Source organism: Lepus europaeus, chromosome 13 (genome assembly GCF_033115175.1).
Source record: "Lepus europaeus isolate LE1 chromosome 13, mLepTim1.pri, whole genome shotgun sequence".
In the NCBI taxonomy this organism is placed as follows: Eukaryota; Metazoa; Chordata; class Mammalia; order Lagomorpha; family Leporidae; genus Lepus; species Lepus europaeus.
Genome location: NC_084839.1, coordinates 12,385,663 through 12,400,581, shown reverse-complemented (window position 1 = coordinate 12,400,581; position 14,919 = coordinate 12,385,663). Strand labels below are relative to the sequence as shown.

The 14,919-nt window shown below is 39.9% G+C and overlaps 1 protein-coding gene across 1 annotated transcript in view; it reads left to right on the top strand.

Moving 5' to 3' along the window:
* NBAS (NBAS subunit of NRZ tethering complex) overlaps window positions 1–14,919 on the top strand; it is a 427,776-nt gene that overhangs the window by 401,081 nt on the left and 11,776 nt on the right. The window contains exon 51 of the mRNA XM_062208974.1: window positions 4,134–4,262. Coding sequence (XP_062064958.1) covers window positions 4,134–4,262 — 129 coding nt within the window. The remainder of the gene's footprint in view (window positions 1–4,133; window positions 4,263–14,919) is intronic.

The following is a 14,919-nucleotide window of genomic DNA, read 5'->3' as shown; positions in this document are numbered from 1 at the left end:
TGTTTTTATGTGGCATGTCCTATTTTTTGCCAATGGTTAGATGTGCTCTGACGTGAACAGCAAGTGTTAGGAAGGAACATTATTAGCAAAGTGGAAATGACAGAATTTGCCACATTTGTGAGTTATGTAATTTCACTGTGGTGGTACAATTATCCAAAACTCACTGACTTACTCTGTGGTCATATGTGGACATACTCTGTGGTCCATGAAGCATTGTGTGCTTCAGTGTCTATGCCAGGCACTACAGGGGACTGACCTTTTTCATCTTCCCCATTTCCTGTCCCCTACTACGTTCCCATACTGTTTTTTATTCATAACTTATTATTTTTTAAGGTTTGTTTATTTATTTGAAAGGCAGAGTTATAGAGAGATCTTCCATTTGCTGGTTCATGCCCCAGATGGCTACAGTCAGGAACCAGGAACTCCATCCAGGTCTCCCATGTGGGTGGCAGAACTCAAATATACTTGAGTTGTTATCTGCTGCTTCCCAGATACATTATCAGGGAGCTGGATCAGCAGTGGAGTAGCCAGGACTTGAGCTGGCGCTTATATGGAATAAAGAGATCCCAAGTGACTGCTTAACCTGCTGCACCACAACAGGGCCTCTTCGTGACTTTCGGGAATACCTTTTTGTGATTGCTGGCTGTCGTTCCTGGCATCGCTTATTTACGTCAGTGATGGTCTTCCTGATGGGAAATATTTCCAGCAGGATAAAATCAGCGCCTGTTACAGGACAGTTATCCTACAGTCTCCAAAGTTATGTGTCCCTCGTCTCTGCTCGTCTCCATGGCAGTATATGAAGACCTACAAGAGTAAGGCAGTATGTTGATTAAGGAATTTGCATAAAAATGTTCTTAACATTTACACATTTAAAATTCCAGGTTCCAGCTCTTTGTGACTGACCTAGCACAGCATGGAATAGTCAGAGGTTCCAGGCACTGCTGTGTGGGAGCTGGCCCCCTATCTAATGAGTGAGCCTGGCCAGAGCCAGCTTCTGAGTCTCACTGTGAGATCAGTTCTCCCCCATGGCTGGGCCACTTTTGGTAATGTTGATTTTGTGAATCAGATGACATTCAAATTGTAAATCTTTCTACAGTCTGCTTTGTTCATCTGATTAGTGGAGCTAAGATCATACCCTCCATGAAGGAATTAAGGAGTAAACTGAAGAAGATGATGTATATTAACACATAGTACAATAAGCAGGTGGTGTTAACCTTGGAGCTATTGGATCATTGGTAAAGATCCCAACTGGAGGCCCAGCACCACCTGAGAGGCCCTAGAGAACATGACACCAAGGCTGCTACAGTACCCAGTCAGCCCAGGAGCAGTGCTTGGTCACTATGGTGGCTGAGATGCTGGCTGACTTGGGCAGATGTCTGGGCAACTTAAGAGGGAGCTCAGCTTGTTCCTGGGGTTTGCTTGGATGCAAGGACTGAGAGCTGCCTTGCAATCTTTGCAGTAACCAGCGCATGTGACAAGTCCCTTAGGCCTTGTGTCACCAATCCCTCCTACCTTGTGTTCCATGGTCCTGCTACAGGACCTGCAACAAAAGCTTTTTAATGCTAGGCACCCTTGGGCCAGCAGGAAGTTTGTGGGAGGATGGACAGAGTGTTGGTGGACAGAGAACAGGCTCGTGTGGGGGACCCAGGACATCAGCGTAAGTCACAATACAGGAAGAATAGACACCCAGTGCTGCAGCCTGCTCCAGCCCTGGCCCACATGGCCTCTTCATCTAAGGCCTTGCCCTCCTTGTTCTGTGTCCTGATGGTCTGACGGTTGAGCTGGGAAGGTATCAAGCAAAGTGCTTTGTGCTTCTCTCCGCTCCCTTGACCTGTCTTGCAGTTCCCTTTGTAAATCCCCTAATGAACGTTCTCACAGCATAGGAGGGAAATACCTAACAAATATAGTAGATTTAGCATTGAAAGGCCAGAGACTGTTAGCTAAGAGATCCAGATTTACTCTGTAGCTGCCATAGACTGAGCTCCTCATTTGGGATGTCCCAGCCTGACTGTGCGCCATCCATCCACAGTACCTGTTCAGCAGCTGGTCCAGGTTGTTTTATGCAGTTTTCCATCAGCAGGAATGTTGGCCATGTGATATGCTTAGTATAAATATCACAAATTGCTGAAAAATACTTGTTTACCCATTACTGACAGCTTACTGAGTAAGCAACAGGAGTGTCAAGAGAAGGAATCCCATTCAAGTATGGGTACAAAGTATACCAAGCAAGTTTGGAATACATAGAAGGCAAAAAGACAAATGAATGTTTATAATAATATAAGAAAAGAGATAATGTAGGAAATAGGAATACCGTTAGAACCTGGAGTGCTAACCTGGGACCCTCAGAGGTGCCTTGGCAGGGGAGGGGGGGATTTTCTTGGTCTTTGTAAGTGGAGATATAAAGAGCAAGCAGTTATTAATCAGAGAAAGAGCAGAGGTTGCACTGTTTGCAAAACCTAGAGGTATGGGAGTCCTACAAGTAGCAGCTACTCTTTCTAGTACAGTAGCCACTGGCCACAGCTGACTAGTAAAATTAAAACTTTAAATAGCATTGCAAACACACTCCTTAGGTACACTCATCATGTCTCAGATGTAGCTTGTGGCTGTTGGATTGGACTGCAGAGCCATAGGATGCTCCCACTGTGGCAGAGAAGTTCCCTGGAAGTGCTGTTTGTGGGATATGCATGTGGCAGGAACTGCTTTACCTGTAGGGAGGAAGAAGTCTGAGGAAGCAAATCAGGATGTAGCAGCCAGGCCTGAGGGCCATGCTTGGGAGTTCATGTTTCAGACTCCCAAAGTATTTTCTGTGGGTATTCTCTCAAAGTATTTTCCCAGATGAAAAATCTGTATTTCTCTTTGGCCCAGATGCTTGATGGGACACTTTGTAGGTGTTTGTTCCTGAAGACACATTAGTATTGTTGTGAATTAGAATTCATGATGCTTGCAGTGTACATTTTCCCAACTGCCATCCTGCTGATAATGTTTATTGTCACCCAACTTTGTGTATCACCACCTTCCACTCTGTAGGCCTTGCTGATTTCCAAAATGGATGGCTGGTTGAAAGCTGAAAGAACTGTAAGAGGAATTCCAAAGAGATTTTATCCTGTATTTCCAGTGGGAGCCTCTTTGTGTCATCCTTATTTTATCTATGCTTTACAATAATATAAATGGAATTTTGAAATATCATAAATTTGAATTTTTCTTGTCTGATCTGCCTGTGACTAGCACAAGAGAAAGATCAGTCGCACAGAGGGTGGTGATCCTCGATTCTTCTTTCAGAACGTAGTGGGGCAGTGCTCATTGTCTGGTCCTTGGTCCCAGCATCCTGTTCTTTGTGTTATGGCTAACACAGGACACCAGGGGTAGTGGAGCTCAGCAGGCCAACACAGCTTGCAAATTCAATTTTTTTTCTTCTACACTTTTGTTGTAAAGAACTATCATTTATTACCTTGTATAAAATCCCACTTTCTGACGACAGGTTCAGCTGGTATAACAAAGAGCTGAGAATGAAATTCACATACACCTGTGGTAACCCAAACACATTCTCATTTTTTTTGCACCACAGAGGTCTTCGTGAAGATGAATATCTTAAGTATATCAGGAATTCAATTCCTTGACATTGGAATTATAACCTGGCTTTAAAGTATTTTATTTGCTGATTTCCTTTGTTCAGTGGATAATAATGATATACTGTTAACAATATTAATACTTGATAATAGATTTTATTATTCAGCCTCTACTATATTCTGAGCTTCTTACATTCAAAATAGATACTGCAAAGTAGATATAAATACCTCCATCTTACTTATGAGGAAACTAGGATTGTGAGAGGCTAGGAAAATAAGTTATAGTGCTATGTCCACATAATGAGTAGTAGGCAACCGTTGCCTGCAATGAGGAATGTCTGACAGCTTGGAAGGATGCTCACAATCTACTGAGCAGTGAATGAAGCAGGTGCCAAGCCCTACTCTCGTATTCAGCATGGTCCCTTGTGGACTTTACTTTTGTGCACGCACACACACACACAGAGTCACGCACATTTCTAGAACTGGGTGGAAAAAGGCAGCCAGGGCTGCACAGCGATGCCAGATGCTCCCCAAGTCCCCACTCATGCTGTGTTCGTGTGGTTTCAGTGTGTGAAGGAGCTGTGCCTGCTGCTGCTGCACCAGTCCCTCCTGCTGCCGTCCCTGAAACTGCTCCTGGAGAGCCAGGATGAGACCCTGCACGCCATGGCGCTGGAGCAGATCACAGCTGTTGCTCAGGTATGTCCAGCTGAATTTACAGGTTGTGGTTGTTTCTTATTTTATTTACATTTGTATTCATATAAAGAGATCAGATTTTATGTAGTTCATAGTTACAATTCTAAGAATATAATTATACTTCCCTCTATCCTACCCTTTGTTTTTTTGATTTTTGAAATAGCATTTTTCATATTTTGCAATAATATTTTTAATTTATTTTATACTCAAAGGCTTAATGCTCCATTAAATAAAGAATTCAATAAGGAAAAATGTAGAAAACTCACATTCAGGAATATAGCAAAGGGCTATAAACAATGAACAAATCCCAAGATGCCAGTTTCACTCATATACATTAAATTATTTTATGCTCTGATATTAGCTATCACAAATCAGAGAAAACATGTGAAATTTGTCTCTAGGTCTGGCTTGTTTCAATAAGCATAATGATCTCCTGTTGCATCCATTTTGTTGATTGTTTTGAAGAAATGAATTAGCTCTTTTCTTTCTTATAAATCATAGCCATGATTTATTTAAAACTACTATATGTACACTCTTCTCTGCTGTAGCTGCTTGTTTTGTCCAAGCATTATGTATTTGTATTTTACAAGCTTTTACTAAGCTACTCCTGTGAACCAGACTCTGTGTTTAAGTGCTGAATCCAGAGAACAAAAACTTTTCTAGAAAAGCCATGTGTGAGTCTCTTCAAGGAAGACAGTGCAGCCACTGACAGCAGACTAGTCTTCTTGTCATTGAAACTAGGGACCGCATAGCAACAGGTGGATTTTCCAGTCCCAGATGTAATGTGTTTGGTTTTATTCACTAATTAGAGGGGAAAAGTGACTTCCTGTAGTATTCCCAGCCCACTGAAAGTCCCAAGCTCTTTTTTCCTCTGGCATTCTAACCCACCATTGAAATAGATTCCTGGCTTGAAGAATCTGTGCCAAAGTCGGGATTTCTCCCTGCAGGACTTTTGTCTCATTATTATTATTATGAAGGAAAGAAGGAAATTTCTACTCCTTTTTAAAATTTTACACTTTGGGATTAGATGACTTACAGCTGTGTTTTAATGAACTTGCATTGTAAGATCCTTATAAAACTCTCTTTTAGGGAGATCACCCTTTCATTTGAATTATAAATTTATTTATAGAATTTAAATATAATTTATAGAATTATAAATTCTATTTATAATGCACATAACACAGACATAAATAGAATTTTACACACACAAATGCATGCACTTTTTTTTAAACACAGTGTTACTGCATGTCTTCTTGGGACCAGAGAAGGGAAGGCAATCCTTGAGCAGAGGTATATGTTTGATGCACAAGACAATGGAAAGATTAATGAGAAGACATCACTGATGCAAAGTTCTGTTAATAACAAAGAATAGAGGCCAGCACTGTGGCATAGCAGGCTATTGAAATATCTGTGGGCCGGCACTGTGATATAGCTGGTAAAGCCGCCACCTGTAGTGCAGCATCCCGTATGGGCACTGGTTCGAGTCCCAGCTGCTTTGGTTCCAATCCAGCTCTCTGCTATGGCCTGGGAAAGCAGTAGAAGATGGCCCAAGTGCTAAGGCCTGTGCGCACTTGTGTGGGAGATACAGAAAAAGCTCCTGGCTCCTGGCTACTAGCTCCGGCCATTGCGGCCATCTGGGGTGTGAACCAGTGGGTGGAAGACCTCCCTCTCTCACACTCCCGTTCTCTTGCTCTCTGCCTCTCTGTAACTCTGCCTTTCAAATAAATAAATAAATCTTTTTTTTAAAAAAAAGAAAGGATAAAGAAAGGTAAATGGTAACACAAAGTAAAACATAATTGTATTTGGAAACAGTCATTGGAAGGAAATGAGAAATCTCATGTCTTTATCTACTTAACATGTATTTCAAATTAATGTCATTATCACTGATGGCTGTAACAGGCTTCTTTGGGAACTGTGCTGAAGTAGAGATCAAGAGGGCTCATATATTGGGAGCCCACCTGGCTCTTCTCTCCACTCTAAAATAGAAGTGTAACAACTTGAGAATTCATACGAAACTGAGAATTATAGTGCGTTTGTTCTTAGCCTATTTTATCTTAAGTATCTAAGAACTCAGGAAGAAATGGAAACTGAAGACAATCAGGCTGCATATTTTCCCTGCAGTTCTTTTCCTCTTCTCATCATGTGGTGTGTTCTGTCTGCTTAGGCATTCTCACTACAATTTGCTGTGAGAATAAAACAGTGATGTATTGCCTTTCTGTATTCATTGTGCATGGAGCTGTCTCGATTCACTCCTGGATTCCACAGGCAAATATATATCAGTTTTAAGCTAAAGATTCTTTGTCACAAATGCAGCTGTCAGAATTGCAACTAGAACAGGGCTCCCTACCTGCTAACTAATGGAGCTGCCCACACAAGCCCTCCACACACATACACAGCAGCCATCACAATTTCTGTAGTGATTAGGAATTTTGTGCATTTTTTTCATAAGGCCTTTAGCCATTGTATATTATCTTTCAGAAATTTCTATTTAGGTCCCTTGCCTATTAATTGGGTTTTTAGTTTTCTTGTTGTTTGAGTGTCTTATGTATCTTTTATAATAAGCCCTTATCAAGTGTATAACTTGCAGATACTTTCTCCTTGTTGGTAGCTCGTCTCCACACACTGTTTTCTTTGCTCTGCAGAGCTTTTTAGTTGATGTAATCCCATTTATCTATTTTTATTTTATTGCCTATGCTTTTATGGTCAAATTCAAGAACTTGTTTGCCAGGAGAATGACATGTAATTTTCTTTCAGGTTCTCTTTGAATAGTTTTTTGCTTTATATTTAAGTTGTTTTTCCATCTTGAGTTGATTTCTTGTATGTGGTATGAGTTAAAAGTTAAGCTTTATTCTTCTGCATGTGGATATCTAGTTTTCTCCACGCCATTTATAGGTAGATTATCCCTTTCTCGTTGCATGTTCTTAGCGTCTTTGTTGAAAATCAATTTATCATATATGCTTGGGTTTCTTTCTGGGCTGTCTATGCTCAGTTGTTTTTGGTATATTTATTTTTTAAAATATTTATTGATGTGTGTGAAATGTGGAGTACAGAAAAGAAGGGGGGGGAGGGAGAGAGAGGGTTTACTCCCTAAATGGCCACAACGACCAAAGCTGGGCCAGGCCAAACTAGGAGACATGGGCCCAAGGACTTGAACCATCTTTGGCTGCTTTCCCAGGCACATTAGCAGGGAACTGGATTGGAAGTAGGGCAGCTGGGACTCTAACTACTACCCTCGTAGGATGCCAGCACTGCAGGCAGCAGCTTTACCTGCTAAGCCATGACACTAGCCTCTGCTTTTTGTTGTTTAATGAGGGGGATTCATTGTGAGAAATGTGTTTTTCAGCAATTTTATCTTTGTGCAAACATTATAGTGTACTTATACAAACCTGGATGGTGTGGCCTACTGTATGCTCAGCTATATGGTATATACTATCCTATTTGTTTTCAGCTTTTGGTCAAAACATACACAGCTCATAATTACATTGTTTCACTGATTGGTGTATGTTTTTTTTTTTTTTTTTTTGCTAGTACCATGCTGTGTTAGTTATTTTAACTTTGTAGGATGGTTTGAAATCAGATAGTGTGACACTTTGGTCATTTTGCTCATGATTGCCTTGGCTAGTCAAATTTTTTTGTGATTTCATATGAATTTTAGGATTTTTTTTAGTTTTGTGAAGTTATTTGAAATTTTTACAGAGATTTCTTTGAATCTGTAGTTCACTTTGGATACTAAGAGCATTTTAACAATATTAATTCTTCCAGTCTGTGAAAGTGGGATATATTTCCATTTATCTGAGTCTTAATTTCTTTCATGAATGCTTTATAGATTTCAGTGTACAAGTCTTTCACTTCCTTAGTGAAATGTATTCCTAAATATTAAAATTTTTGTCATTCTTATAAATTATTCTCTCAATTTCTTGTTCAATTGTTTGTTACAGGATATAGAAATAATACCGTTTTTTTGTTTATTTTGTATCCTGAGACTTTACTGCATTTTTAAAATCAGTTCTAACAGGCTTTTGGTGGCATCTGTAGTACTTTCTATATATGAGTATGCATCAGATACAAAGCTTTGGTTCCAGATCACTTCAATAAAGCAAGTATTTCAATAAAATGAGCATGTGAATATTTTGGGTTCCCAACAGTTACGTTTATACTATATTGTAATTTATTACATGTGCAGTTGCATCATATCTGAGAACAGTGTGTATATTCTAAGTAAAAATAATTTATGTTAAAAATAGCCTGAGTCTTCCTTGACTAGTAGTCTTCTTGTGGTGGAGGGTCTTGCCTTGATGCTGATGGCTGCTGACAGATCAGACTGCTGGTCGCTTAAAGTTTGGGTGATGACAGCAATGAAATTGCCCCATCAATTGACTCTTCCTTTCATGAAAGATTGCTCTATGGCATACAGTGTTGTTTGAGAGCATTTTGCTCACAGCAGAACTTTCACACTTGGGGTCAGTCCTCTCATATTCTGTGATTGCCTCATCAACTAAGTTAATGTAATATTCTAAATCCAGCATTGTCCTTCAACAGTGTTCCCAGCGTCTTCATCAGGAGTAAGTTGCATCTCAAGAAATCACTTTACTCACCCATAAGAAACAGCTCCTCATTTGGTAAATTCTTACCATGAGGTTACAGCACATCAGTCAGGTCTTCAGGCTTCACGTCTATTCTAGCACGTTTGGTATTTCCACCACAGCTGTGATTACTTCACTGAAATCTTGAACCCCTCAAACTCATCCATGAAGAATGGAGCCAGTTTCTTCCAAACTCTTGTTGACATTTGGACTTCTTCCCAGGAATCATGAATGTTCTTAATTGGACATAATGATAAATCATAATTAATGGTAAATCATAAATGGTAAATCCTTTCTAGATTTTCAGTTTGCTTCACTCAGATCCGTCAGAGGAATCATTATCTAATGGCATCTATAGCCTTTTGAGATGTACAAGTATTCCTTAATAAAGCTTGAAAGTTTAAGTGACATCTTGATCCATAGGATGCAGGATGGATGTTATGTTAGCAGGTGTGAAAACATTGACCTTGTTGTACATCGACATCAGAGGCCATGGTGACCAGGTGTGTGGTCAGTGAGCAATAGTAATACAGTGAAAGGAATCTTTTTCTGAGCCGTGGATCTCAATAATAGCTCGAAGTATTCAGTAAACCATGTTGTAAACAGATGTAATGTCATCCAGGCTTTGTTGTTTCATTCAGAGAATGAAACCTATTCAGAAGAATAGGTTTAATAGCACTCTTAGGGGCCATGGATTTTTGGAATGGTGAATTGTCTTCAGATGAAGGCTAATGGCTGCATTAGCTCCTATCCAGAGAGTCAACCTGTTCCTTTGACCCTTTGAAGCCAAACATTGACTTTTCCTCTCTAACTGTGAAAGTCTGAGATGGCTTCTCCTTCCAAAATAAAGCTATTTCATCTACATTAGAAAATATTTTTGTTTAGTGTGGCCGCATCATAAGTGATCTTATCTATGTCTGAGTAACTTGATGGAACGTCTACATCAGTACTTGCTGCCTCACCTTGTACTTTTGTGTTATGGAGTGAGCTTCTTTTCATAAATCTTACAGACCAATTTTATTGTGTTAAACTTTTATCCTGCAGCTTTCTCACCTCTCTCTACCTTCACAGAATTGAAGAGAGCTTGACCCTTGCTATAGATAAGACTGACTTAAGGCAGTGTTGTGACTGGTTTGATTTATCTTGAACCCTGAAACTTTCTCTGTATTGGCAATAAGACTTTTTCTGTTATTCATGTGTTCATTGGAGTAGCACATTTAATTTCCTTCAAGAACTTTTCTTTGTTTTGCAGTGTGGTTTGGCTCAGGAAGCCTACTTTTTGGCCCTAGTTTTCTTTTCTTTTCTTTCTTTCTGGTATTTGTTTGTTTGTTTGTTTGTTTTGTTTTTGACTGGTAGAGTTAGACAGTGAGAGAGAGAGGCAGAGAGAAAGGTCTTCCTCCCATTGGTTCACTCTGCAAATGGCTGCTACGGCCGGTGCTGCGCCAATCTGAAGCCAGGAGCCAGGTGCTTCTCATGCGAGTGCAGGGCCCAAGGACTTGGGCCATCCTCCACTGCCCTCCCGGGCCACAGCAGAGAGCTGGACTGGAAGAGGAGCAAATGGGACTAGAACCCAGCGCCCATATGGGATGCCAGCATCGCAGGCAGAGAATTAACCAAGTTAGCCACGGCTCCAGCCCATTGGCCGTAGTTTTCAATATTCCTTCCTCACTAAGCTTAATCCCTTCTGTCTTTTTGTTTAAAGTGAGAGACATGTGAATCTTTCTTGCACTTGAACAACTAGAGGCCACTTTGAGATTTATTATTGACCTAATTTCAATATTGTTGTGTCTTAAGACACAGGAAGGCCTGAGAAGAGGGAGAGAAATGGACAAATGGCAGATTGGTGAGCAAAGTCAGAGCACACCCAAAATTTACCCATTATCCCTTCAGTTTGCTCTCTTATATGAGCAGTGAGCAATTAAGATAGAAACATTAAAGATTGCTGATCAGGAGCAGCATTGTGGCTTAGCAGCCGCACCTCATATCAAAGTGCCTGGGATTGAATCCTTTCTCTACTTCCAATCCTGCTTCCTGCTGATGTGCACCGTGAGAGCAGCAGATGATGGCTCAAGTATTTGGGTCCCCTGCCATCCATGTGGGAAACCTGCCTACAGTTTCTGGCTCTTGGTATCCGCCTGGCCTTGTCCTGTCTCTTTGGGAATTTAGGGAGGGAATTAGCAGATGGAAGAACTCTCTTTTTTTCTCTTTGTTGCTCTGCCTTTCAAATAAATAAAAATAAATAAGTAATTTTTTAAGGAACAAAGAGCAGCCGGCGCTGCGGCTCAGTAGGCTAATCCTCCGCCTTGCGGCGCCGGCACACCGGGTTCTAGTCCCGGTCGGGGCACCGATCCTGTCCCGGTTGCCCCTCTTCCAGGCCAGCTCTCTGCTGTGGCCCGGGAGTGCAGTGGAGGATGGCCCAAGTCCTTGGGCCCTGCACCCCATGGGAGACCAGGAGAAGCACCTGGCTCCTGCCATCGGATCAGCGCGGTGCGCCGGCTGCAGCGCACCAACCGCGGCGGCCATTGGAGGGTGAACCAACGGCAAAAAAAGGAAGACCTTTCTCTCTGTCTCTCTCTCTCACTGTCCACTCTGCCTGTCCAAAAAAAAAAAAAAAAAAAAAAAACAAAGAGCATAGTTACCGTAACAAATATAATAATAAAAAAGATTTTGAAGTGTTGTGAGTCTTACCAAAATATGACACAGAAATGCTTGGTGAGCACACGTTGTTGGGAAAATGGCACTAATAGACCTGCTTGATGCAGAGTTGCTACAAACCTTCCATTTGTAAAAAAATCCCTTAGTGTCTGTGAGCCACTGAGAAACAAAAGCACAGTAAAACTAAGGATGCTTATATAAGGCCACATTATCAGTGAACAGTGATAAGTTTACATTCGCCTTTCCTACTTGGGTGCCTTTTCTTACTTTCTCTCACCTGATTGCTCTGGCCAGGACTTCTAATGCTTTGTTGAATGAAAAGAGCAAGAGCGGGCATCCTTATTTTGTTCCAGACCTTAGAAGAAGGGCTTTTAATTTTCACCACTGAATGTATTTGATGCGGACTTCTCGTTTATGGCCTTTGTTGTGTTGAGGTGCATTGTTTGCCTCCTATGCCTAACTTGTTAAGTGTTTCAACATGAAAGGGTGTTGCTTTTTATGCAGCTAATGAGCTGAGCATATGGTCTTCGTTATGTCCCTGGATTTTTAAAGTAGATTCAGTTGGTTAGTGTCGCATTGAGGAATGTTGTATCTTTGTTCATCAAGGATGTTGGCTTATAATTTTCTTTTCTTATAGTGTCCTTGACAGGCTTTGGTATCGGGGTAATGCCAGCCTCCTAAGAAGCAGACCCTTGGCTGAATTTTTGCCAGAATTTGGTTATTTTAATAGTTCTTTAAATTCATAGGATTCAATCATGAAACTGTTGGTCCTGGATACTTACTTGATGGGAGATTTTTCTCTTTCTTGCTTGCTCTCTCTCTCTCTTTACTGATTCAATCTCTTTCTTTCTTAGTGACATGTTTAGAGTTTCTGTTTCTTCAAGGTTCAGTCTTGGTAGAGGTGTGTGTTTAGTAATTTGTCTATTTCTTTCAGGTTATCCAGTTTGTTACTATATAATTTTTCATAGTAGTATCTTGTGATCATTTGTAATTCTGTGATATCTGTTATAATTTCTCCTTTCTTTTCTGATTTTGAGTTTCTCTTTTTTCCCTAGTCTAACTAAAGGTTTGTTAACTTTTTTTTAAAAAGCCAACTCATCTTTTCACTGATTTTCTGTTTTTTTCTCATCTCTATTTCATTTACTCCTATTCTGATGTTTATTATTTCCTTCCTTATGCCAACTTTTAGCTTAGTTTCTTCTTTACTTTCTAATTTCTTGATGTGAAATGTTAAATTGTTTTCTTGAGATCTTCTTTCTTGATATAGGTGTTTATTGCTATAAACATTGCTCTTGCTCTTTGAACTGCTTCTGCTGTGTACCATAGATTTTTCATATGCTACTTGCATTTTTGTTTGTATTTATATTTTTTTAATTTCCCTTTTTATTTCCTCATTGACCCATTTATTGCTCAGAGGATGTTGTTTAATTCCTGTATGATTTTAGTTGCTTAAATACCTCTTGATATTGATTCTAGTTTCATACAATTTCAATAGGAAAATATATCTGATATAATTTCTTCTTAAATTTATGGAACCTCATTTTGTGTCCTGTCACATGACTGATAGAAAATAATTTTCCATGTCCACTTGAGAAAAATGTGTATTGTGTTGCCATTCAGAGAAATGTTCCATATATGTCTACTAGATCCCTGTGATGTATAGTTCAAGTCCAATGTTTCCTTTTGATTTTCTATTTGATGTGTTCATTGCTGAAAATGGGTTATTGAAAATTTCTGTAATTATTGTGTTGTTATCTATCTCTTCCTTCAGATTCTTTAATATGTGTTTTATTTATTTAGGTGTTCCAATGTTGGGTATAACATTGGATATACATTTTTTTTAAATTTTTATTTAGTAAATATAAATTTCCAAAGTACAGTTTATGGATTGCAATGGCTTCCCCCCATAACTTCCCTCCCACTCGCACCCTTCCCATCTCCCACTCCCTCGCGCATTCCATTCATATCAAGATTCATTTTCAATTATCTTTATATACAGAAGATCGATTTAGTATATATTAAGTAAAGATTTCATCAGTTTGCACCCACACAGAAACACAAAGTGTAAAAATACTGTTTCAGTACTAGTTATAGCATTACTTCACATTGGACAACACATTGAGGACAGATCCCACATGAGGAGTAAGTATACAGTGACTCTTATTGTTGACTTAACAATTTGACACTCTTGTTTATGGCATCAGTAATCTCCTTAGGCTCTAGTCATGAGTTGCCAAGGCTATGGAAGCCTTTTGAGTTCACTGACTTCGATCTTATTCAGACAGGGTCATAGTCAAAGTGGAAGTTCTCTCCTCCCTTAAGAGAAAGGTACCTCCTTCTTTGATGACCTGTTCTTTACACTGGGATCTCACTCGCTGAGATCTTTCATTTAAGTTTTTTTTTTTTTTTTTTTTTTTCCCAGAGTGTTTTGGCTTTCCATGCCTACAATACTCTCATGGGCTCTTCAGCCAGATCCGAATGCCTTAACGGCTGATTCTGAGGCCAGAGTGCTATTTAGGACATTTGCCATTCTATGAGTCTGCTGTGTATCCCACTTCCCATGTTGGATCGTTCTCTCCCTTTTTGATTCTATCAGTTAGTATTAGCAGACACTAGTCTTGTTTGTGTGATCCCTTTGATTCTTAGACCTATCAGTGTGATCAATTGTGAACTGAAATTGATTACTTGAACTAGTGAGATGGCATTGGTACATGCCACCTTGATGGGATTGTATTGGAATCCCCTGGCACGTTTCTAACTCCACCATTTGGGGCAAGTCCGATTGAGCATGTTCCAAATTGTACATCTCCTCTCTCTCTTATTCCCACTCTTAAATTTAACAGGGATCACTTTTCAGTTAAATTTAAACACCTAAGAATAATTATGTGTTAATTACAGAGTTCAACCAATAGTACTAGAACAAAAAAAATACTAAAAGTGATAAAGTATTGCATTGTACATCAACAGTCAGGACAAGGGCTGGTCAAGTCACTGTCTCATAGTGTCCATTTCATTTCAACAGGTTTCCCCTTTGGTGCTCAGTTAGTTGTCACTGATCAGGGAGAACAAATGATATTTGTCTCTTTGGGACTGGCTTAATTCACTCACATGATGTTTTCCAGATTCCTCCATCTTGTTGCAAATGACCAGACTTCACTGTTTTTGACTGCTGTATAGTATTCTATAGAGTACATGTCCCATACTTTCTTTCTCCAGTCTACTGTTGATGGGCATTTGGGTTGGTTCCAGGTCTTAGCTATTGTGAATTGAGCTGCAGTAAACATTGTGGTGCAGACAGCTCTTTTATTTGCCAATTTAATTTCCTTTGGGTAAATTCCAAGGAGTAGGATGGCTGGGTTGTATGGTAGGGTTATATTCAGGTTTCTGAGGAATCTCTAGACTGACTTCCATAGTGGCTTAAC